The 27,144-nt window shown below is 43.2% G+C and overlaps 1 protein-coding gene across 8 annotated transcripts in view; it reads right to left on the minus strand.

Moving 5' to 3' along the window:
- The window catches only part of MEGF11 (multiple EGF like domains 11), an 815,865-nt gene extending 790,923 nt beyond the window's left edge, over positions 1 to 24,942 (minus strand). For 2 of the 8 annotated variants that reach the window (XM_073568888.1, XM_073568889.1), the window contains exon 1: positions 24,552 to 24,942. Coding sequence is in view for 5 of the 8 variants with exons in the window: in XM_073568884.1 (XP_073424985.1) it covers positions 24,330 to 24,471 (142 nt within the window). In the remaining 3 variants the exon portion in view is untranslated. Of the gene's footprint in view, positions 1 to 24,210; positions 24,279 to 24,329; positions 24,490 to 24,551 lie in introns of those variants that run through there. The other 6 variants (XM_073568885.1, XM_073568887.1, XM_073568884.1 and 3 more) reach the window with 5 other exon arrangements.
- Between the last annotated feature and the right edge of the window lie 2,202 nt (positions 24,943 to 27,144).

The raw sequence follows: 27,144 nt of genomic DNA on the forward strand, positions 1-27,144 counted from the left end.
ATCCTCCCACAAATGAATTACAGCCTGCCTCTGTTCGCACAGCCTCTGAACATGTACAGGGTGGAGTTCCACCTTGTTGCAACGTCGATAATTAGGCGGTGCTTGGGAAGGTGAAGCAATCGCTGCAGCTTCTGCATACGACTGGAGTGTACGGGCGACCGGCGGATGTGCGAGCACAGTCTTCGCACCTTATGGAGCAGGGGTGTTAACTACGGATAATTATTGAGGAAGCACTGGACCACCAGGTACAAGGTGTGAGGCAGGCAAGGTATGTGTCTGAGTTTTGAAAGGGCTATGGCTGCCACAAAATTCCGGCCGTTATCACTAACTACCTTGCCTGCCTCAAGATGTAGACTGCCCAGCCATGACTCAGTTTGTCGCTGCAAGTAGTCGGCCAGTACCTCCGCGGTGTGTCTGTTGTCGCCCAAACACATCATCTTCAACACAGCCTGCTGACGCTTACAACTAGGTGTTCGATAGTGGGACACCTCGTGTGCAACACTGGCAGCTGCAGATGGAGTGCTCGTGCGACTGCTCTGTGGACGAGCTTTAGCTTCTGGAGGAGGAGGAGGGTCGAATGCCTACAGTCACCTGTTTCCTATACCGTGGGCTAGGCAGCACTGTCCCACCGCCGCTGTCCCCTGTGGACCCTGCATCCACCACATTAACCCAGTGCGCTGTGATGGACATGTAATGGCCCTGGCCATGCCTACTGGACCATGCATCTGTTGTGAGGTGCACCTTTCCACTCACTGATTGCTTGAGTGCATGGACAATGCAGTCTTTCACATGCACGTGGAGGGCTGGGATGGCTTTTCGCGAAAAGAAATGCCGACTGGGTAGGTCATAGCGTGGAACTGCGTAGGCCATGAGCTCGTGGGAAGCTTCGCTTTCAAACAACCGGTAGGGCATCATCTCTAACGAGATTAGTTTGGCAATGTGGGCATTCAAACACTGTGTAGGTGGATGAGAGGATGAGTAATTTCTTGTCCTACTGAGAGTCTCTGGTAGGGTGAGCTGGACTTGAGAGCTGCATATGGTGGAACTAGCGGTGTACATGGCGGACTGAGAGAGGGTTGGTGATGGTGTTGGTGGTGTTGCTGATGGCCTAGATTCAGTCTTTCGCAGCAATAACATTGTGATTCCATGACTGCTTTGCCCTTGCGATGTCACCTCGACATTTGCTGCTGGTGGTGTGCTAACCGGTGGGCTTACAGTGGGGGAAGCGATGTAGCGTTGCTGACTACCTTCATTCGGAGCAGGTGCACATGTGGTACGTGAGGTTTGGTAGTCCGTCCACGCTTGCAAGTGCATGGTGGTTAAATGTCTAAGCATATAACTGGTATTCAAATTTCTCAGATTTTTCCCTCGGCTAAAGGTCTTTGTGCACTTCTTACAGATAACTTTTGCCTGATCATTAGGATTTTGTTAAAAAAAGTGCCACACTGCACTCTTCCTACTATGGAAGACATTTTGAGACCTTGCATGCTGTGCTAATTTGACCTTCTGGCCAAGCTGTCCTGCAACTCTTTGGTTTTTGTAACAAGTTTTTGGACTGCTACGATCATGCCAGATAACAGCTGTTGCGATGTAGTTGCCTGCGGATCCTCCTCCTCCTCTTCTGAGCTATTGTCAGCGGCACCCTCTTCCCCCAATGGATGCCAATCTGGGTCAACAACTGGGTCATCCATCACCTCCTCTTCAATTTCATGTGCACCTTCCTCTGTGTCACCGTGTAAGGTGGTATAGTATGCGGGAAGGGGCACCTGAGTTTCATCAGGGTCAGATTCTGGCTCAATACACTGCGAGGACAATGTAGTGCTCTGAGTGAATATACCAGCAGAAAAATCTAGCAGTGGCTGTGCATCAGTGCACTCCATGTCAGATTCATCTTGGACTGGGGAATTCACGATTTGACTTGCTAACCCAGGCATGGTATGTGAAAAGAGCTCCATGGAGTAATTGGTAGTGTGGCCTGCCACATCCTTCACTTTTGGTAGGGGTGAAGGACACAAGGATAGGTGTTGTTCCTGACCAGGAGCCTCCACTGACGACTCAGTGCTTTTATTTTTTGAAACTTCAGAAGAGGAGGCGAGAGAGCTGGAGGCTGTGTCAGCAATGTAAGCCAAAACTTGTTCCTGAAGCTCCGGCTTTAAAAGTGGTTTACCTACCCCCAGAAAAGAGAGCCTTCGAGGCCTTGTGGAGCCAGACGATGACACAGGCTCAACACCTCCTGCCTTAGTTGCTATTGTGCTTTTGCCACTACCAACAGATGCAACACCACCACCACCACCATCGGGACCAGCTGGCAACCCCCGCCTACTTCCATGGCGTCTTCCACCATACTTGCTCATTTTTGTGAAAATGTACCCAAAATACCACCAGCTATATGGTTCTGTAAAACAAGGTAGATGGTGTATCTACTATTGGTGAGAATTTGAATCTCACTATAGATTTGAGGACACTGAAATATTGTCTCAGGCCCAGTAGAGATTACACGTCAATGTAACAGGCTGAAATTGGATGGTGAATGACAAGGTGGAGGGTGTCTATAGGACTGGTGAGAATTTGAATCTCACTATAGATTTGAGGATGCAGAACTATTGTCTCAGGCCCAGTAGAGATTACACATCAATGTAACAGGCTAAAATTGGATGGTGTATGACAAGGTGGAGGGTGTCTATATGATTGGTGAGATTTTGAGTCTCACTATAGATTTGAGGACGCAGAACTATTGTCTCAGGCCCAGGAGAGATTACACCTCAATGTAACAGGCTGAAATTGGATGGTGTATGACAAGGTGTAGGGTGTCTATAGGATTGGTGAGAATTTGAATCTCACTATAGATTTGAGGACGCAGAACTATTGTCTCTGGCCCAGTAGAGATTACACCTCAATGTAACAGGCTGAAATTGGATGGTGTATGACAAGGTGGAGGGTGTCTATAGGATTGGTGAGATTTTGGATCTCACTAGAGATTTGAGGACGCTGTCAATGATGCTCTCAGTCCAAGTATGGACGCAGGCAGCCTAATAAGCAGGACTGCTGCACACAAAAGGGTGGAAAAATGAACCCTTGGTAACTGTGCAGAAAAGAGGAAGAAAAGTATTTTTGCTTTTAAAAAAGCAGTTTGCACAGCAGTGTGCAAACAGCAATGCAGCTATCAGGGAGCCTTATAAGGCAGCCTAATAACCAACAGAGCTGATGCACAAAAATATATCCTCCCCTGTCACTGCACACAAGCTGTTGTGTTGTAAGTGGAAATCGCTAACAGCAGAAGCAGTTTTTTGGTTCTTCTTCCCTGCCTAACGCTCTCCCTACAGAATCATCAGCAGCAGCAGCTCTCCCTATGCTAGATCGCCATAAGTAAGATGGCGGTCGGCGTTCACGCCCTTTTATAGCCCCTGTGACACCACACAAAGCCAGCCAATCACTTGCATGCCCTTCTCAAAGATGGTGGTGACCGATGCCTATGTCATCGCGTTGCCCACAGTGTGCGTCCTCCATCATTGGCTGAAAAAGGGCGCTGGAAGCATCTTTTGAAACGCGACTTTGGCGCTCTGGTCGCCGACCTCGTGGCCGACCTCACGCTATGGTCGGGTTTCGTTTCATGAAACCCGACTTCAGCGAAAGTCAGCGACTTTTGAATATGACCGACCCGTTTCGCTCAACTCTATTTTACAGTTATTGTTAGGTTCTTTAGAAGGACGTAGATCTGGGGATTTATTCTGACAGAATTTTATAGGCTGAACTGGATGGACTAATGTCTTTTTTCGGCCTTACTAACTATGTTACTATGTTACTATTTAAGCTCAATCCTTTTACTTTCCTTTGCACTGAAAAGAGTATAGCCCGATGGTCTTGTGCACTTTTGTTCCTCTACAGTTTTTCTACCATCCCTTATAATGTAGCATTCTCTCTTATTATATAGCGTTGTTACGCATAGCACCATTGTAATATTACATATTATCACCTTTTGTTATGTATGCACTGTCCCTTACATACAGTAGTCTCTTGTTAGTTTTTGGTATTCATAGCACCGATTCTTTATTACATAGAGTCATCTCTTGTTAGATATGACTGCTGGTGGAGCACCATCTGACCAGAAGACCAGTCCATCAGTCTCATCCATTAGAAAAGAAGCTTTCTCGTATTCCATCATGTCACTATGTATCTAACTAGAGTGTACACTATAAAAAAAAGAGAAAGCACTAAACATTGCAAGAGAGGATGCTATATAATAAGGAGAGGACTATGTAAATAACAAAAATAAACAAAAATATGCTATGTAAGGGATGGGGCTATACATAACAAGAAAGGATGCTATATAATAAGGGATGGTTCTGTACATAACAGGAGAGGAAGCTATATAATAAAAGACAGAGCTGTACATAAGAGAGGATGCTGTATAATAAGGGATGGTTCTGTACATAACAGGAGAGGAAGCTATATAATAAAAGACAGCTGTACATAAGAGAGGATGCTGTATAATAAGGGATGGTTCTGTACATAACAGGAGAGGAAGCTATATAATAAAAGACAGAGCTGTACATAAGAGAGGATGCTGTATAATAAGGGATGGTTCTGTACATAACAGGAGAGGATACTATATAATAAAAGACAGAGCTGTACATAAGAGAGGATGCTGTATAATAAGGGATGGTTCTGTACATAACAGGAGAGAAAGCTATATAATAAAGGACGGTGCTATATATAAGAGAGGATGCTATATAGCAATTTACATTGATATACATAATAAGGAAACTAAGTAATATATCCTCTACACACAAAGTATATACAATCTTTAGCTGTGTCACCATAAAAGGAGAGGGGCACAGATACATTTGTTGTACACACTTCTTGCACAGCTGTCCGCCTCAACAGGGACCGCTTGGATATTTGGATACAAAAGGATCAACTTAAAAATTATCCTGCTATATTTGGTCAAACATTTAATTAATTCACTCCTAATGTACAGGCTGGAATGGCTTCTTTTTGCTGAGGCTCTAATGTTAGGGGGTACTGATGATGTTGCTAATCGCAACTGCTTTTCCAGTTTTTCATGGTCAGTCTGGAGTGCAGGTGAATCTTTGCGATGGCAAGTTTTGAAAACAATTGATAATAGCAGTAAGTTGTTCTCAACACAGATGTACTGTATATTTCAATGCATATCTTCTTAAAGTGGGAAGTTCATCACTGCTCACCTAACATTTATAGAAATAAAGAAGTGAGAGGTCTCTACTATATACAGCCCCATCCTCTATTATATCACTTTTTTCTGTCCCCTGTATACACAGTCCATCTTGTAGTATATCTCTTCCTATCATCCCCTCTATACACAGCCCCACCTTAAAGTTTAATTCTATCCATTCTGTCCCCACTATATACAGCCTCATCTTGCAATATATATTTCCTTTCTGTCGCTGGGGAAAACAACAATTATTTGTGTAAACAAAATATTTCAGCCAACTAACGGGCACTTTGCTCACTCATCGGCTGATTGTCAGTCTGTTTAAGGTTCATGATTATCATTGAAAGAAGTGTTCGTGAAAATCTTGCATTGAAAATTGACCTTGAAGAGAAACTGTCAGCACTGCAGACATTTGCTTTGTAATCTGACAGCATCACGAGGCAGGGACAGAGAACCCAATTCCAGTGACATATAACTTAGTATACTGGGTGCAACAGCTATGATAGTCACAGCTTTCTCTGCTGCAGATTGAGCAGAGCTCAGTTGTTGAGCTGTGTATAACCTGCCCACATCACATGTACACATTGTATACTGGCAGTGAGCTGCTAATCAGTGGTGGGGGCATGGCTGGACTAGCCTGCACGTGACAAGTTGTCCTGTAGTGATAATTTCTTGCTGATAAAGCACTGGTTATATTGAAACAGCAAAACAAAGCCCAGTAAGTAACATATCGCTGTAATCAGGGACTCTGATCCTACATTACAGTGCTCTCAGATTACTTCGCTAATATCTGACAGAGCTGACTATATCCATGATCATCTGCAAACCATATTCTGACTATAATAATTGTGCACTACTGAGATCTACACACTGGATACCACTGATCCCAGGGACCAAACACTGACAGTACCACAGACCACATGCAATCCTGATAATACCCAAACGCAACAATGTGCAGGACTGCAGTTCCCCGGCCTGTACAATCTACACTGCTGCTAGAGCTCAGACATCAGAGATATAGCAGCACAATAATAAGCTACTAATAAGTATAAAATACAGAGCAGACCAGCCTTGAACTTACGAGACTCAGCCGACATATAAAACAGAAGATTGCAGCACTCCAGGGATCATCTCTCAAAATCACATTCCACATTTCGACTTTTCATAAGTCTTTGTCAAGCATAATAGTGAATTCCCAGAGCACATATACCCTTACCCATGTGCAAATAAAGTTATTAATCAATTAGTTCCAGATTTCAGCTGATTGGTTTGGGGGCTGGGTATCGGACCCTCAATTTATAGCCTATCCCCAGAATAGGTAACGAACTGTTAAGGGTCAGACAACCAATTTAACTGAGAAACCTGTGATTGTGAATGATAGTAATTTTATTTTTTATAGCGCCAACATATCAGACATTACACATTTAACACGTATGAAGAGGAGCGAGGACCCTGCTCAAAAGCTTACAATCTATGAGGAAATAGGGGAGACACGGAAGGTGGATGGTAAAAAAGGCTTTCATTGTACCGTCCAGACAACAATATAATAGACAGGGTATTCAAATAACGTTGCATGAACCGGTCTCCGGCCAGTATCTGTATAAGTACAGACACAAAGTGCTATAAGTGCATGGAGGGTGTGTAAACAGACGATACAAGGGACAAGATACTGAATAAAATTTAGGAAGGGAAAAAAGGGAATAGTTACTGAGGCGGGGTGTTAGGCCAGTCTAAAGAAATACATTTTTAGGACTCGTTTAAAACTGTGGCTACTGGGAATTAATTGAATAGTGCATTCCAGAGAACTGTTGCAGCACAAGAGAAGTTTTGGAGACAGAAGTGGTAGGTTTAGATTATAGAGGATGTTAGGTTTCATTTCTGTTTTCATCTCTGTCTACCACCCTACCCGTCCTCTCCGACCTATCAAAGAGTTCATTCTGATTGTCTGATGGGAGAATTTCTAACTCTTATCAGTCTTTTTCTTAACTTCTCTGAGCTGATTTATCACCCCAGACGACATCAAAGTTGAATGTGCAAGAAAACAAAGAGTCTGTAAAAGCCAAATGCAACATTTAAAAAAAAATAGTAAAATAATGTTTAGCTCCAAATACATGAATAGAAGTTTTAAAAAAAAGTGCTAAAAGAGTATGTTCCCTCCCATGCTGCTCTTAAGACACCGGTGGAACGGTTGCGCTTTCCAAACCAAAAATGCTGCGGGAAAATGCCAGCAGTTGTTTTTCTGAAGTGTCTTTCCGCTACACTTTCATTTGTATGGAGGCTTCGTTTGGACTTTGAGGTAAGTCCTGCTGATGGGTTACATATAAATACAGTCCAATAACACGTAAGTGTCAGGTACAGTGAAAAAAACTTATGCTCTGGGGCCCACTAGGGGCCCACTCATTCCTTATGCTCTGGGGCCCACTAGGGGCCCACTCATTCCTTATGCTCTGGGGCCCACTAGGGGCCCACTCATTCCCTATGCTCTGGGGCCCACTAGGGGCCCACTCATTCCCTATGCTTTGGGGCCCACTAGGGGCCCACTCATTCCTTATGCTCTGGGGCCCACTAGGGGCCCACTAATTTCTTATGCTCTGGGGCCCACTAGGGGCCCACTCATTCCTTATGCTCTGGGGCCCACTAGGGGCCCACTCATTCCCTATGCTCTGGGGCCCACTAGGGGCCCACTCATTCCTTATGCACATGGGCCCTTAGTTGTTTGTATCTGCTCCAGACATTTGAAAATAAAGCTGTGGCTGCTACAATATTTCTTGCAGCGCTTGTATTCCACGGTTGTTGTATATTTGGCAATGAAAATTAAAGCCCTCTTTAGCAGTACACACTGTCACTCTACGTATAAAATAAAAAAAATATATCATCACTATGTACAAGTCATTCTCTCTTTTCTATCTGTGAAATTGCTAAGAATTTAATGAAGCTGTTCCTTAGTCTAATCTATTTTATTACATTTCTTGGAAGGCTGCATGACAATCAATATGGCCTCAATTACCACTCATTGCGGGATGTTACTCAGCTTTTTCAGTCACCTGAATGGCAACCCCTGTGACAACAGAAATAGGGGACATACTGGTTGTCTCAGTGTTTTCAGTAACAGATATATATATCAGATTCATCTAAACAGTCCATAATAACTTGGCTGAAGAGGAAAGTGTGAATTTTGTATGTGCAAAGATGCTCTACACCTCTGCTCATGTGTTCTCCACCGGTCAAGTAGGATTAGGACTGTCTACATGGACCAACCAGCGGCACAATGCAACCGCTGTAAAATTTTACTGATCAGCGTTTGAATGCCTGTTAATACAGACAGACCAAAGCCAACGATGCACACTCAGCACATGCATAGGCTGCCATTCTTCTTGGCAGCGAGAGTCCTGTTTACGCGGGACAATGCATCACTAGGAATGCTGCATAAAAGATCACTTCGCCAGATGAACAAGCATTTTTGCTTGTTTATTGGTGATTGGCAGCCTGTTTACACTGAGAGATAATCTTGAAAAAAGTGTTTTTAACAATGTTCACTCAAGATTATTTTGAATTATAAATTCTCCTTAAAGGCAACCTGTCATCAGTTTTGACCGATATACGTTACAGCCATCACCTTTCTGGACTGATGTACAGCATTCTATAATGCTGTATATCAGCCCCCAACCTGTAAGACTAGAAAAATAACTTTTATTATACTCACCTGCGGGGCGGTCCGGTCCGATGGGTGTTGTTCTTCTTGGTCCAGCGCCATCCATCTTCTTGCAATGCCGCCCTCCTTCTTGGTTTGTGTGGATGACACGTTCCTGCGTCATCCACACAGACTCCTCGGCATCGCGCTCCTGCGCAGGTGTACTTATCTGTCCTGTTGAGGACAGAGCAAAGTACTGCAGTGCACAGGCGCTGGGAAGGGTCAGAGAGGCCCAGAGCCTGCGCACTGCAGGAAATTGCTCTGCCCACAACAGGACGGAGAGGTACGCCTGCGCAGGAGCGCGATGCTGGGGAGACTGTGTGGATGATGCAGGGATGCGTAATCCTCACAAAGCAAGAAGGAGAGCAGCATCGCATAAAGATGGGAGGCGCCGGACCAGCGACATCCCTTGGACCGGACCGCCCCTCGGGTGAATATAAGGCTAGTTTGACTCTAGCGTTCGGCAGAGCTACGGAGGGCTGCGTAGTCCCTTCGTTAAGCCTCACCCACTGCCGCACATCTCTTCCTTCAGCTCCGCCTCTGTCGGCATACGTCCTGCGTACCCTATCTTTAACATTGGGTATGCAGGCCATGCGAATGTATGTGGACGCCTGCGCATGCGTCGTTTTGATGCTGCGCTGAACGCAACATGTTGTATTTTGCTGCGATCGGCACAGCGTCAAAATGACGCATGCGCAGGCATCCGCATACATTCGCATGGCCTGTGTACTCAATATTGAAGACAGAGTACACAGGACGCATGCCGACGTAGGCGGAGCTGAAGGAAGAGGTGCAAAAGTGGGCAGGGCTTAACGGAGGAACTACGCAGCCCTCCGCAGCTCTGCCGAGAGCTAGTGTGAAACTAGCCTAATAAAAGTTATTTTTCTTCTCTTCCACATTGGGTTGGGGGCAGACACACCATTACAGAATGTTGTATATCAGCCCTGAAAGGTGATGGCCGTAACTTATATCAGCCAAACTGATGACAGGTTCCCTTTAAGCCATTGGAAGTTTTGTCAGTCAGCGGAGTATCTGCTGCAGAAGAAAAGAACTGGTAGACTGAATTCACACTGCATGTTCTTTATCATCGTCAATATCATCTGCATGGAAAAATAGTTGGGGGAGCAGCAGGGACATTGGATGGTTGGTTAATTCTGTCAAAATCAGTGAGTTTCACCAAGTTTCATATAGGGTTTTCTGGGCTGAATATAAATTTCTCCAGTCACGCTATGTGACTGTAGACAGTCAGGATTCCCACCTGTTGCCAGCTTGAGCAGATGTCACATGACCACCAGTATATGATTTGCATACTTATAGTCATGAGCCATCTAGGTTCTCATCCACTCCACTCAATAGAGAATTGAGAGAAGCAGGAAAAGTTTCTAGTTGTGACTGCAAGTCTGAAAATCGCCTTCTGGCAGTCACGTGACAACCATTTGCGCAAACAAGAAAGTAGAATCCTGATGATGTGTATATTTCACACTGTCAAGATTCAATTATCTGCAGTCACATATAGTGAAATGTGTGTTCAATGGGAATATCCCTTTAAGCACTACATTGATGCAGATGCACTGATACATTAGGGATCCCACTGGACTAGCTCTAGCCATTTAAAAGTCCAAGTTATTGAGCCCATGTACTCTCCATACACAGTGGCTTGCATATTTATTCCCCCCTTGGCATTTTCCCTGTTTTTCTACCTCACAACAAGGATTTTAACTGGGTTGTTTTAGGGTTTGCATTAGTTCATATAAAGAACATGCCTACAACTGTGAACATTTAATTTTCTTTTTATTGTGAAGCAAACAACAAATAGGACAAAATAACTAAAAACTTCAGTGTGCATAACTATTACAGCTGCAAGTCGCTTTGGGTAGGTCTCTATGAGCTTTCCACATCCTGCCACTGGGATTGTTGCCCATTCCTCAAGGCAAAACTGCTCCAGCTCCTTCAAGTTAGATGGTTTCCTCTCGTGAACAGCAATCTTCAAGTCTGACCACAGATTCTCAGTTGGATTAAGGTCTGGGATTTGGCTAGGCCACTCGAAAACATTTACACTTTTCTCATTAAACCACTCGAGTGTTGATTCAGCAGTAAGATTTGTGCCATTGTCTTGTTAGAAGGTGAACCTCTGTCCCAGTCTCAAATCACTGACAGACTGGAACAGGTTTTGCACAAGAATATCCCTGTACCATCCATCTTCTTCTTGATTCAGACCATTTTCCATTTCCCTGCTGCCGAAAAACATCCCCACAGCATGATGCTGCCACCCCCATGTTTCACTGTTGGGATGGTGTTCTTGGGGTGATGAGGTTTGTTGGTTTGGTGCCAGACATATTTTTCACCTTGGTGGACAAAAAGTTCAAGTTTGGTCTCATCTGACCACAGCACCTTCCTCCATGTATTTGAGGAGTCTTCCACATGTCTTTTGGCAAACTCAAAACAAGACTTACAATTTTTGTGTGTAAGGCTTTTTTTCTGCCCACTCTTCCATAAAGGCCACCTTTATGGAGTGTACAGCTTATTGTGGTCGTATGGACAGATACTCCAGTCTCTGCTTGTGAATTCTGCAGCTCCTTCGAGGTTACCTTTGATCTCTGTGTTGCCTCTCTATTTAATGCCCTCCTTGCCCGGGCTGGGAGATTTTGTCGGCTGTCCTCTCTTGGCACGTTTGTTGGTGTACCATGATCTTTCCATTTTTCAATAATGGATTTTATGGTACTCCCGGAGATCATCAGAGATTGGGATATTTTTTTTTTTATAACCCAACCCTGACTTGTACTTCTCAACAACTTTGTCCCTGACTTGTTTGGAGATCTCCTTGGTCTTCATGTTGGTGTTTGGTTAGTGATGCCTCTTACTTAATGGTGTTGCAGCCTCTGTGGCCTTTCAGAAAAGGCGTGTATAAACTGATAGATCATGGGACACTTAGGTTACACACAGGTGGACTTCCTTTCACTAAGCATGTGACTTATGTGGATAATTGCTTGCACCAGAATTTTTTAGGGGCTTTACAGCTAAAGGGGTGCATACATACAGTATGTACATGCCAATTTTTAGTTAATTGATTCCATAAATTTAATTTATGCCTATATTTTTCTCATTTCAACTTAGACTATTTAGTGCTGATGCATCACACACAAATCGGATTACAAAAATATTTAAGCACATGATGTAACGTAACAAAATCGGTAAAAATCCAAGAGGGGGTGAATACTTATGTTACTGTATATTACATGAATATTACATAACTTTAGGTGTCTAACCATGATAGGTACAGCAGTACCTTAGTCCTGATGCCTTACCATGCTAGATATCCATCTGCCAAAGAAGCAGTTTCTTACGGAAGGCTTATCCTATTTTTGTGAATACCGTAAATACATAATGGTGCACAAATAACTTATGCAGTAAGAGCCCTATTATTACCCATAATAGAATTTATGTATAAAAGGCTAATTACCTAGACCCAGAACTTTCGGTGTAGACAGATTACTTAATACATAGACTCCGACATCTGGACTCGTGCAAACCCAGCATGCGTTTCCCAACCCCATTGTGCAAATGACCACTGACCGGTCTCATTGCCTGCTCTCGGACAGAGTCCTTGGCTGAGTTGTGAAGCTGTTCTTCGTTTGGAACAGAACCCATTATTACCAATTAACCTCCCGTGAACTGCACGTCACCAGCTGAATCGAGAAAATAATTATTCATTCCCGCTAATGGGGAGGGTAAATTCAGCGGCTCTGTGAAGAACTGACAAGATGGGGAGGGGAGGGGAGAGTTCGCCTTTTCAAAGGTGACCTCTCCTTAAAGTTAAAGCTTCACACTGTTTAAGAGAGACTCAGTCCAAAAAAAGACATAATTACTTGTTATTTCTCAGGGCCGCAGGTCCCCAGCTCGCTCTCTCTGTTCAGTAAACTGAGACGATTACGCGAGGCAGGTTCCCTGTCTGCAACCGTGCAGAGCAGTAGATAGGCAGACACAAAGAAATGGTCAATTTCATTATTTTGAGCAACTTTCTTTCCATTAAAAGGAAGAATAACTTCTCATTTTGACCATGTTTTTTTTAAAGACACAATTAAGAGATTTACAAAAGCCTGGCAGGCCTTAGTTATCTGCTACATGACATTTCCATTGTCGTACGAAGTCATCAACACCAGTATAATTAATACATGGACATAAAAATGTAATTATTACACATAAATAATACTTATATACATAGAATCATAGAATGGTAGAGTTGGAAGGGACCTCCTGGGTCATCTGGTCCAACCCTCTGCTCAAAGCAGGATTCACTAAACCATCTCAGACAGATGTCTATCCAACCTCTGTGTAAAGACTTCCATTGAAGGAGAACTCACTACCTCTCGAGGCAGCCTGTTCCACTCATTGATCAGATATTCTGATGTTTACAACCTGACCACTATTCCTTCAGAAGAGTTTTTTTCAAACATTACTCATGTATGCTGTTCATTCTCCTATTCCAACTGCTTATTCCTCTATTTAAAAAGAGGTTCTGCAGCAGTTGTCATGTTTGACCTAACTTCTGCAAATTTAAAATATATCTCACCTGCTTACGAAAAGAATCACAGTGTTTCACATCATACCGGAAAGTCCATTTTCTTTTTAATAAGAGGTTCTACAGCAGCTGAGACGTGAATAGTAGTAATAATGTAAAGAATAATAGGACCCACCTCTGAGTTTGGCTATGGGTACACAGAGTTTTTCAAGGAGTTTTTGGAGCAAAAACTGAGCATAAACTCTTCAAATCTCAAAACACTTCAAACACTTTGACTTCGATTCATCAGAGAAATTCCACCAGAACTCTCGGGGTAAATTGCTTTGAAAAGACACAAAAGTTTGGCCCAACTAAGTACCTGAGCTGAAATTTTGCGATTTATGTCTTTTTCATGCCAGATTCTCGCAGCTCCACCAAAATGGGGCAAGACGGGGGCACGCGTGGGTGTAAAGTCACAACTCTTCTAAGTAATGACGAGCTGTGGCGTTCCCTATGCCAAGAGTTTTGATGCTGCGACGACCGCAACAAAATGCAACATGTTGAGTTCGCCGCAGGTTGCCGCAGCGTCAAGACGACGTATTTGGAGGCATCCGCATACATCCACACGGCCTGCATACCCAATGTTAAAGATAGGTACGCAGGCCGCATGCAGACGTAGGCGGAGCTGAACGGAGGATGTGCTGCAGTGGGTGGAGCTTCACGGAGGAACTACACAGCCCTCCGCAACTCTGACATCCACAAATGTGAAGCCGGCCTAAGAAATGTTGGCAGTCAGTGAATTTTTTTTTAAAGTTGTAAAGCAAAACAATGGAAAGAGGACAACTCATCTAATATGATCTGACGGCTTAGTATTCTAAATCGATATACCCATAAAAGGGGTGTACACTTTTTTTATGTGTTTCTCAGCTGGTCATAGGGTATAGTTTCTTTCAGTGTCAGGCAACCCCTGCTGCTGTGTCTTCCTTTCTCGAGAGGAGTTTTGGATGGTTCAGCAAACATAGTAGGTAAGTATATACTAGAGGAAGATATTAAATTGGTGCTGTCACTCCCGTGCAATGTCGTATCCACCCAAAGGTAGGGTAAGCAATGATTCCTACATATTTAAGACACTGTACAAATAAAATAGCATTTTTTACCTCTGGACTGATACCATATTCTGTTATAGTGACAGCGCCAATTCATCCTCTGTCTTCTACTACATACTAAGGCTATGTTCACATGTCCAGTAGTTATCAGTTAGAACGGATCCAACAGCAATCCATAGGAAAAAAAAAGTTGTGAAAATGTAAGGGTTAATTTCAGGTTACGGTATGGTTGGAGATTTGTGATGTCTACTGGCCAGTAGAGGGCAGAGGCCGGAGATGGAGAGAGGGTTTTTTTGCAGTTGGTGGGTGGTTGAGAGGAGTCGAAGGAGAGTCCGGGTGGAAGTGAAGCTGTGGATCCTTGGAGAAAGTCTGGATAGGGTTTTACGACTCTGGATCTGTTGTTGGTGACTCTGGGATGCGTTGTTCGGCTTGACATGAGCCGACTTGGTGAGGACAACCAAGTACACAGCATCTTGGGCTAGGCCACGTGAGGCCTTAGGAAAGCCTTGCATTGGAGAGATCAGCATTCCCTGCAGCTGGACCGTTCTAACTGAATACTGGACATGTGAACATAGTTAACCTACTGTTGAAAGTAGTCCTTAAAAAATAAATTAAAATATCAAGTTAGCAACCTTGTACATACAGAAAGAAAGGCTTAATTCTGAGGAGTGGAAGAAGGGCCCACGAGGACTGGGCTCCACCACCAAAGAGAAAATGTTAAAACATAACTTTTACTGTGTAGATAAAAACATGGTAAGAAAAAGGAAAAAAGATTAAAAAAAACATTAAGGATCCATAAGGTTATGAATTTCGGGTTAGCACCCCATATCCATAGCTGTGAATAAGGGTTGTTAACTCGAAACACGTCAGCTTATGGATCCTTAATCTTTTTTCCTTTTTCTCACCATGTTTCTAATTGAATAGTAATAGTTATGTTTTAACATTTTTTCATTGGTGCTGGAGCCCAGTCCAGTCATGGACCTTCTCTCCCATTTCTCACCTGGATACCAGCCTGGTGTGTTCCTACACTCCTTGCACCACCCCCTGACAAAACAAGGTCTTCCAGGCTTCCTATGTAAATACAAGTGGTTTTCACACTGAATTTTCCTCCTTGGGAGGTGAGCTGATTACCATTATTTCTGCTTCCCTTAATTTTGAGGAGACCTTGTTGCACGAGAACCAGGTCAGATGGCTCTACTCCAGCACCCAGCAACTAATTAATGCGTTAGATGATATCAATAGCTGTCACCGTATAAGGTGACATCATCGCAGCTCCTGGGTTGAGTATGGACTTGAAAACACAAATCTTTTCCTGGCTGACATACAATGTTTGGCCTCAGTCACACTGGAATATCGAACAGGATCACGTTCCTCTGCACTCAACACCTGGCACCTAGTCGCCAGCAGACAGTGCACTAGCCCCGGCCAGGCTGCATTACACTACCAATTCGTAAAATAATATTGATAGAACAAGAAGAAGCCATGTCATAGGTTGCAGACTCCTCACCACGAGCGAGGTAATCACTTACTGTCTGCACGCACCCAAAGCCCGCTTCACTTGTAACATTTGATGTCCTGTTCTCCCGATGAAGCAGACTGCTCCAGGAACTCAGCGTGCTCAGTTTATCAATGAATGAGTTTTAAATAGTCAAAAAAGGCTTTGCTTCTCCCCCCTTCTCCTGCCTTATCGCTCGCTGAGGCCAAAGGGAAGAGCTGCTTGTGACAGGACATTCTTCTTAGTGCAGAACAAATGGGATCAGCGATGCTAAGTGACACCACTTTGCCTCGCTCTATAACTACCGACCCAGCTGGGAGAGGATGTCCCCTTGGGAAAAGAGGAACCATCGTGATGGATGGGCACCCCAATTACTGCCACAGGGTGAAGGAACACCTAGCACCGAAAAGCATTATGGGGCATCAAAGACTAGAAGTTGATCTTAGAAATGAACATTTGCTCAGTTTGTGTTTGAAGCGCAAAAGATTAATTGTTTTCCATGCAAACTGGACTATTTGATAGATTGCTGGCAACAGGTACTTGGGGTCTCATACAGTGAGCTTTAGGGGGAACACATGTGCTAAGTTTACAATAACAGATACCATAGGACAATATCCTAACACGCAAATAATCCTATAAAATCCTTAGAGATTGAAATTCATCACATGTAGGAATTTCCTTGTCTCCCATCTCATCCATACTGCACCTATTGCAAGAACCCCAAGAAGCAATGGAGCAAAGCAGCAGGACATATATTCGGAATTGTAAATCACATTCAGCTCTATGTTAATATAGAGCTTATTCACACTATGGTTCTTCCTTAAGGTGGCCATATACATTAATGTAGGTATAACCCACCAATTTCAATTAACCATCTAAAGTATATGGAAGGGGGTATTGGGGGTCCTGACATTCCTCCATTGACACATTGATGTCAGTAGAAAGAAGCAGTGGACTGATGGATTTCAACATTATTTTTGACTTTTAGGAAATAGAAGCCGTCACTTAAAGGAAACCTGTCACCATGAAAATGCAGTCCAATCTGGAGGCATCTTGTTATAGAGCAGGAGGAGATGAGTGGTTTCGTATATCATTTTGTGAGATAATATTCAGCATAACCTGCGTTGTAATCATTTAATCTTCTGCTCTTTCTGGGATTTTCTGTTCTGTATGCCCTCATATACAATGCAAGCTGTCAATCACTGATAGGACCGTCCATTGGACCCAAAATCCCAGAAAGAGCAGCGGTTTAAACAATGAAAACACAGGATTTACTAGATATTTTCTCACAAAACTATATATCAGTCAACTCAGCTCCACCTGCTCTATAACATGGTGCCTGCAGATTGGACTGCATTTCGTGGTGAAACATTCCCTTTAAGTCTTACAGTACTGAATATATATAGGTTAGATAAAGGGGCAGGAAGAACAGTTGTCAACTACGTGAGAGCTTATCAGACAGATATCTAATATGTATGGCAAAACTTTTACTTTTCTTTCAGAAAAACCTGCTAAAACGAATTTGTTGATGAATCCTATTGACTTGAACAGCATTTTACTGTGAGAGAAAATGCATCAGTTCCCTGTGATTAGTTCTCTCGGTTACCTCAGCATCATCACTAAGGGGTTTCTTATGATAACTTTGGATCCCATATCATCATCAGTAAATAGTAGCAGGTAACGGGGTGCTCACTGCTTAATTAGACCTGGTGCTCTGAGGAAAAATTAGAATATATCATAGAAAAAACCTCGGCACACAGTATTGCATGAATCCAATATTTATTTGTCCAGAAGAACACGTATTATATTGTAGGACCAGAAAAAAAAGCATCAACGTTTCGGCTATTCAGCCTTTCTCAAGATTTTATCTGAAGTCATGGTGTTAGCAGGTGAAGGTAGTTGCCTCTACTGGAGTCCCACTCAGCAGCCTCGACGTACGTTTCACCAAAACGAAGCTGCTTTTGGTGAAACATACGTCGAAGCTGCTGAGTGGGCCTCCAGTAGGGGCACCTACCTTCACCTGCTAACACCATGACTTCAGATAAAATCTTGAGAAAGGCTGAATAGCCGAAATGTTGATGCTTTTTTTCTGGTCTTACAATATAATACGTGTTCTTCTGGACAAATAAATATTGGATTCATGCAATACTGTGTGGCGAGGTTTTTTCTATGATATCATCAGTAAATAACTTGGATTGATGTATTTGAAAAATCCTAAAAGTACAAGTCATAGGCACAACTTTATTTTTCGGGAAGCAAGTATGGGCTCCTATATACAATATTATTTTTATACCTGGAAACCGTAGTTTTCCTGCAGAATGCCACACTCATCAGGAGGGCTTTAAACTAGAAGAAGAGGGGATGGGAGGAAAAACAGCAGACAAGAACATGCAGCAGAAGGACAAACTAATCAAGGATACTAGATGTGGTAAAGAGGACCCAAGACAGGGTACTCAGAAGGAACCGAAGAAAAAGGAAGCAAAACTTCTTTCCTGCATGCTGACCAACGCAAGAAGCCTGACCAATAAGATTGAAGATCTGGAGTTGGTAATGTATGAGGAAAAATACGACATAGTAGGAATAACTGAGAAATGGTTAGACGACAGCTATGACTGGGCGGCTAACTTGCAAGGATATGATTTGTTTAGGAGGGATCGAAAAAAAAAGGAAAGGGGGTGGAGTCTGTCTATATATAAAGTCCACTTTAAAGCCCACACTAAGAGAAGATATACAAGAGGGAAATGAAGAGGTGGAGTCTCTATGGGTGGAGATACAAGGAGGGAAAAGTAATAAAATCCTCATAGGGGTTTGTTATAAGCCACCAAATATAACAGAAACCACTGAAAATGTATTATTGAAACAAATATAGACAAAGCAGCAAATCACAATGAGGTGATTATTATGGGGGACTTCAACTACCCCAACACAGACAGGGAAACTGAAACCTGCGTATCTCAGAAAGGAAACCAATTTCTGTCAGTGACCAAGGATAATTATCTGTCACAACTTGTGCAGGGCCCAACTAGAGGGACAGCCCTTCTGGACTTAATTTTAAGCAACAGGCCAGATAGAATAACAGAAGTACGAGTCGATGGGCACCTAGGGAACAGTGACCACAATATAATACAATTCCACTTGTCCTTCAGTAAGGTGCCCTGGAAGGGGGTTACAAAAACGCTGAACTTCAGGAAAGCAAAGTTTGATCAGCTTAGAGAGGACCTTCGCCGAACTGATTGGGACAATGTCCTCAAAAATAGGAGCACAGAAAATAAATGGGAAATATTTAAATCAGTTTTACACACCCACTGCGAGCTAGCCATACCGCACAGAAATAAAAGGGCTAGGAACAGGAGAACACCAATGTGGCTAAATAAGGATGTAAAAAGGGCAATAAATAACAAGAACAAGGCATTTAGGAAGCTAAAACAAGAAGTCAATGAAGAAGCATTAAAAAGTTATAGAGAAAAAAATAAAATGTGTAAAAAACAAATACATTTAGCAAAAGTGGAAACTGAGAGACTCATTGCTAAGGAAAGTAAAACAAACCCCAAACTATTCTTTAATTATATAAACAGTAAAAAGATTAAAATTGATGGTGCCGGCCCTTTAAAGAACAATGAGGGTGAAATCATAGAGAGCGATGTGGGAAAAGCAAATTTTTTAAATACTTTTTTCTCAACAGTGTTCACACAGGAAAAGGATTTGCCAGGGGAAATGCAGAGTGATAATGCAAACTCCCCATTAAGTATTACCTGCCTAACCCAGGAAGAAGTGCAGAACCGCCTTAGTAAGATTAAAATTGACAAATCACCAGGCCCTGATGGCATTCACCCTCGGGAATTAAGGGAGTTAAGTAATGTGATAGACAGGCCTCTATTCCTTATATTTAAAGACTCTAGAAACAGGGTCTGTTCCTTTTGATTGGCGGCAAGCAAATGTGGTACCAATATTCAAAAAGGGGTGTAAAAGGGAACCTGGAATCTATAGGCCGGTAAGCTTAACATCTGTTGTGGGTAAAATTTTTGAAGGGTTTCTAAGGGATACCATTATGGAATATCTCAATGTTAATAAATGTTTAACTCCATATCAACATGGATTTATGAAGGATCGCTCCTGTCAACCTAACCTGATCAGCTTCTATGAGGATGTAAGCTCTCAAAAGGACCAAGGAGAATCATTGGATGCCATTTATCTCGACTTCTCTAAAGCATTTGACACTGTCCCACATAAAAGATTGGTAAGTAAGATGAGAAAGTTTTGGCTAGGGGAAAATGTGTGTAGATGGGTAGGTAGCTGGCTTAGTGATAGAAAACACAGAGTGGTTATTAATGGCGCATACTCAGATTGGGCCAGGGTTACAAGTGGGGTACCACAGGGGTCTGTATTGGGCCCCCTAATTAATATATTTATTAATGATCTAGTGGATGGCTTACACAGTAAAATATCAGTATTTGCAGATGATATAAAACTATGTAAGGTAGTTAACACAAAGGAGGACAGTTTGCAACTACAGACAGATTTGAGTAAATTGGAGAATTGGGCTGAAAAATGGCAAATGAGGTTTAACACAGATAAGTGTAAGGTTATGCACATGGGAAGGAGAAACAGATGCTACAATTACTTACTAAATGGGAAACTGCTGGGGAAATCAGACATGGAAGTCAGGCAGCTGCCACCAAAGCAAATAGGATCATGGGATGCATTAGAAGAGGTCTGGGGACACGAGATGAAAACATAATTCTCCCTCTGTACAAATCACTCGTCAGACCACACTTGGAGTATTGTGTGCAATTTTGGACGCCGGTGCTCAAGAAAGACATTACTGAACTTGAATGGGTTCAAAGGCGGGCTACTAAAATGATAAATGGAGTTGGTTCACTACAATACCCAGAAAGGTTATCAAAATTAGGTCTATTTACTCTAGAAAAGAGAAGACTTAGGGGAGACTTAATATATATGTACAAGTATATCAGAGGGCAATACAGAGATCTCTCCAATGAACTGTTTGTACCAAGGACTGTGACAAGAACAAGGGGGCATTCTCTTCATTTGGAGGAAAGACAATTTCTGCACCAGCATAGAAGAGGATTCTTCACGGTAAGAGCAGTGAGGCTCTGGAATTCTCTTCCTGAGGAAGGGGTGATGGCCAACTCACTGAATGAATTTAAGAAATAAATGGATGCTTTTCTTGTGAGTAACAGTATAGAAGGTTATGAATAACAGAATATTATAAGTAGATGGTTGACCCAGCTTAGGGGAAGGAATTTTTTTCCCTATGGAGAAAATTGGCTTCTACTCTGTGGGTTTTTTTGCCTTCCCCAGGATCAACAATGCAGAACAGCTGCACTAAAAATAGGCTGAACTAGATGGACATAAGGTCTTCCTTCAGCCTTCAAAACTATGTTACTATGTAACTATGTAATGTTAAATCTATAAAATGACCACATTGGCCATAAAGTGGAAAAATATCCTTCCTAACGCCTGCTGGCTATCGGACACATCCATGGATCATCGTTTTACGCTAATTCCAGTAACCCTACATAATGCGTTTTACAAATTAGTTATCTGATTCTTTCTTAAATACAGACATTACTAAATCTTGTAGGAGCAGGTACACAACTTCACGATTCAACCAGAGGAAATTGCAGTTCCTTTAACCCTAAGCAGTTCAATCTTAAGACTGGAAAATAATCATTTATTGTATAAGGGCCACGGACATATTCATAGAGAGATATCCTATCCCCCGCTATCTTTTCTTCTTTAGGTTAAATACACTTAGTCTTGCTAAGCAATAACTGAGAATCTCCATACATCTTATGCATATGGGTGCCCTTCTTCCAGCTCTCTGAAGTATTTTTGATTGACTGGTGCCCTGAATTGGACTATCTGTACACAATGTGGTTACATTTTTTCTTTTCTTAACACTTTAAAAAAAAACCCAAAAAAAAACTACATTTTAATCTTGGCTTTTGATGCAGCAGACTGGCATTATCATCAACAATTATCCCCAAATTCTTCTCCATTATACACTCACCCAACAGCGATCCATTCCGGGTATAAGTAACATGTTTCTTTCCTGCCTTAAAATATATATCCTAACCATTTAGTTAATTTATTCAGGTCACCTAACAGGAATATAAGATTCTGTATGGTATCTACCTCTACGACTACAAAACTTTGTGTCATCTAAGTATACAGGAAAAGAAATGGGAAGTGCAACTTCTGCGTCAATTAAAAACATCATGATCTATTCGCAAGCAGAAGATTTATTGCAGACGTTTTTGAGACTGAGACTCAGCACCATACATCTGAGGGCTGTTTCTGCAGCGAGCACGTGGATTCTTTTCTTCTCCCAAGCCTCCTGTTTAGATTAATGGAATGCTTGATGAAATGATTGCAACAAATCTGCCGGTTTTTGAATCTACCCAAAAAGGATCTTTGCGCCTCCTCCAAAGTTTGATTCCTGAATTATCTACTAATTTTATCTACTTTTATAATAAGGACACCAAACACACCATTCTACGTTTGCTATAAGAAATAGAATAGGAAAAGTTCGGCACGTCCAATCCGATAAAAGTCCATTAAAATGAGTAGTATTAAAAAAAAACCTTTGCATTTCTGGCCGTTAAGCTAACCTTCCTAGAACTAATGCTACACCTTTGTTATTTAGATGCTTTTCTGGAGAGCCCATCATTATAATCCCTTCTGACAGATCGTGGATTCAACAGTTTATAGTTTACAACAAAACCTCTATTTACAAACAGTATAAAGTATCCTTTGTACATGGACACATCTGATGCCAAAACACTAAATATCACCATAGGTAACGCCACCAATCATGATTTACACTTATCTGGGATTAGCTCCTATTTTTTTTTCTAATACACAGATGCTAATTAAAAAAACAAAGTCTCTCTATATAGAATGTGACTCATTGAAATAAAGCGTGGAAAAGGAACACGCTATACCTGGGAATGGGTTAAAAATAGAAACACACGAACAATTTCTTACAGCGAGCCTGGCGGTTACATAATTAAAACCTTTCCGTTCCTTACTGTAGATTTCAAGAAAACTTTAGCTAAAAGTAAAAGACGTTCTTATCGCAACAGCCGCTGAGAAAATCCTTGTTAGAAGAACCCCTTTAATTATGGCAACTTTCCATTACACAAGCTGGGAGAACAGAAGCGGACCCTGGTGAAATGACTGTTTATCAGCTATTTCCAGTAGTAAGGAGCAGACTCTCCACTGCCTCCATTACCCCAAAATAAAGAAATAAATATAAAAAACAAAAAAATCACTTTTTTTTTTTCTGGGAACATGAAAGCAGGGTAGAAAATGCAAACATCACAATTATAAGTTCAGAGCATTTTGCAAAAATACGATGTAGCCTAGATGGATGCTGTTAAAAGAGAAATGTCATCATTACACTAAAGTGAATGTCAAAAGCAGAAATGGGCTGAAGAAGAAGCAGGCAGAGAACCTAGAGTCATAGCGTACCTCTGGTAATGGTGGCAGAGGCTCGGAGCGCTGTATGGACACTTCACGGTATCCCTGCACTAGTATTTAAGAGGCTGATTACACGGCATCTCTACAATACACACCCAGGTTACAATTAGCAATGTAAATTCTAGCCAACCCTGCTCCCTACAGTCATAAATATTCTCTATATATCCAACTATAGCAAATGATCCGGACAACAGCATTATGCAGAACAAGGAGATAAAAAAAAGTGTGTGGACCTTGCAGGCTGTTACATCTGGCCCCTAAATGCTGCATTAAGCACCTGCTGCCCACTGCCATGTACTGTAATGCCACGCTGGCGGAGGCGCTGGCATCATAGTGGCAGTGTAACCAGGGGGGGAGAAGCCATGGGAGTTGGGGGGTGACAATATTTGCCCTAAATCAGCGCAGTCTGATGCTGCAGACCATCAAGCATTTGTCTGCAATGCCCAATTGGATCAACAAGCCCAACTTTGCCCTATTGTGCCCCCTCCTGTAGATCAGACTGGGGGCACCAGACAGTCAGAGGTGAGCGCAGAGTACAAGCTCTCAGACACCAATGAGAAGCTTTACGAGCCCGTAGGGCTGATAGGGTTAATCACATGCCTGGCTCCTTTTAAAGATATATAGATATAAATAATCACTTGACAACTCCTAAATATAGTCGCTCCCCTAGATCTAAGGAGCACACCTCTTCACCAGGGGACCTTAATCTAAAACCCCACATACCTGCCAATTTAACCCCGAGTGTGCCAGCCTGCTCCCAGCACCAGAGCTCTGCATTGCAGCCGGCCCCTCCAGCAGTGTCAGGGCTACTAGCCGTCCTGGGCAGTGGGCTCTGTACTCACCGCTGCTGGGGAGGGCAATGCTTGGAATGCCGAGTCCAAAAACAAGTGCTGACCCCGATGAGATCCCACAGAGGGGAGAGTTAACCCCCTGGGCGCCAGCAGGAAAGTGCAATAAAGTATCACCAGAGCATTGCCATGTCATCCATCCAGAGGATCTGTGAGCATCTTCCACACAGGTGGTCCCCTGGCACTGTCCTGCTCCTGCACAGCGCCCCCTCTTACCTCCTGTCCCGCCAGCAGCAGTGATGGGTGGTGATCAGAGAGGTCCCCAATCTGCTGCTCTGCTGTCAGTCATTGTGCAGAGGATCAGCACCGACACCCGGCAGCCCCCTCCCCTCTCCTCCAGCCTCCGGGCTGCTCCCCACGTGTCTCCGGCTCTGCTGCTGCCGCTCTGAGCGGGACCAGGTCCCCTCCCCTCGGTGATGACTCAATGCTGGTCCCCTGGATGCTGGCGGTGTGCTCGGTGCCGCTGATGCGCAGCCCGGATCATCGCTCACAGGTCAGGCTGCTCCGTGTACGCAGGCGGCTGCTGCACTGACCCACTGCTGCCCGGTGCAGGCGAGACCGGGGCACACTGTGGGTACAGCAGCTGGCCGGGGCATCACTGGGGACCGTCATGGGCAGAGCCACCTGTGCTGAGCAAGCGGTGGCACAACTCATGAGGATGGCACCATGTGGGATCTGTGCTCTTACATAGGACTGCAGCTACACTAAGCTCCAAGAGTAAAATACAAAGCCATCTGGGGTCTTGACGTAGCAAAAAAAACCCTATTATATCACAAATCCATAGTTTCTGAACGATATTATTATATTATTATTATTTAGCTTATATAGCGCCATCATATTTCCACAGCACTTGATATACATTACACTACCGTTCAAAAGTTTGGGGTCACCCAGACAATTTTGTGTTTTCCATGAATACTCACACTTTTATTAATCAAATGAGTTCCCAAATGAATTTGAAATCTAGTCCAGACATTGACAAGGTTCAAAAAAAAGATTTTTATTTAAAATAATAATTTTCTCCTTCAAACTTTGCTTTCGTCAAAGAATGCTCCCTTTGCAGCAATTACAGCATTGCAGACCTTTGGCATTCTAGCAGTTTAGGTCTCTTTCACACTTCAGTTTTTTTACGTCAGTCAAAATCCGCCACTTTTAGAAAAAACGGATCCACCCATTTTGGGGCGGATCTGTTTTTTCCCCCCCATTGATTTGCATTAGTGGCGGATTTTGACTGATGGTCGTCCGTTGGGTCAGTTTTTTGACGGATCCGTGAGAATTTTATCGGCTCCCGGGCGGACCAGACGGACACTGCAGCGTTTTTTTTTGGTTGACGGTCTGCTATTTTTAACTGCGCATGCCCGGAAGGTGAAAACCGGGAGCAGTTTTAACCATGTAATGCCATTCCGGGAGCCGATAAAATTCTCTCTCTCTCTCATCGGCATTTGACCTCGCAACGATGGAAGGCCGCAAGATCGCGGCGAATGAAGGCCGCGAGATGGAAGGCTGCAAGGTCGCGGCGATGGAAGGCCGCGAGATGGAAGGCCGCGAGATCGCGGCGATGGAAGGCCGCGAGATCGCGACGATGGAAGGCCGCAAGATCGAAGGCTGCGAGATCGCGGCGATGACCTCGCCTGGAAGGCCGCGGTCATTTTAAATCATGCTGCTTTCCATCATCCACGGATCCGTACAACAACGTGGTCCGCTGTCATCCGTACATCTCTAAACGGAGACGGATCCGTTGTTTTGAACCTTTGGCGGATTTCAGCTGACGGCTGACGACGGAGATATGAAACAGGCCTAATTTGCTGAGGTAATCTGGAGAAATTTCACCCCATGCTTACAGAAGCCCCTCCCACAAGTTGGTTTGGCTTGATGGGCACTTTTTGCATACCATATGGTCAAGCTGCTCCCACAACAGCTCAATGGGGTTGAGATCTGGTGACTGCGCTGGCCACTCCGATAGAATACCAGCTGCCTGCTTCTTCCCTAAATAGTTCTTGCATAATTTGGAGGTGTACTTTGGGTCATTGTCCTGTTGTAGGATGAAATTGGCTCCAATCAAGCACTGTCCACAGGGTATGGCATAGCGTTGCAAAATGGAGTGATAGACTTCCTTATTCAAAATCCCTTTTACCTTGTACAAATCTCCCACATTACCAGCACCAAAGCAACCCCACACCATCACATTACCTCCACCATGCTTGACAGATGGCATCAGGCACTTTTCCAGCATCTTTTCAGTTGTTCTGCATCTCACAAATGTTCTTCTGTGTGATCCAAAAACATTAAACTTGGATTTGTCTGTCCATAACACTTTTTTCCAATCTTCCTCTGTCCAATGTCTGTGTTCTTTTGCCCATATTAATCTTTTCCTTTTATTAGCCAGTCCCAGATATGGATTTTTCTTTGCCTTTCTACCCTGAAGGCCAGCATCCCGGAGTTGCCTCTTCACTGTAGACGTTGACACTGGCATTTTGCGTATACTATTTAATGAAGCTGCCAGTTGAGGACCTGTGAGGCGTCGATTTCTCAAACTACAAGGCTCTAATGTACTTGTCTTGTTGCTCACTTGTGCAGCAGGGCCTCCCACTTCTCTTTCTACTCTGTCTAGAGCCTGTTTGTGCTCTCCTCTGAAGGGAGTAGTACACACCGTTGTAGGCAATCTTCAGTTTCTTGGAAATTTCTCACATGGAATAGCCTTCATTTCTAAGAACAAGTATAGACTATCGAGTTTCACATAAAAGTTAATTTTTTTTGGCCATTTGGAGAGTTTAATGGAACCAACAAATGTAATGCTCCAGAATCTCAA

This window comes from Dendrobates tinctorius, unplaced genomic scaffold, assembly GCF_039654945.1.
Source record: "Dendrobates tinctorius isolate UK_male_01 unplaced genomic scaffold, ASM3965494v1 ptg000022l, whole genome shotgun sequence".
Classification (NCBI taxonomy): domain Eukaryota; kingdom Metazoa; phylum Chordata; class Amphibia; order Anura; family Dendrobatidae; genus Dendrobates; species Dendrobates tinctorius.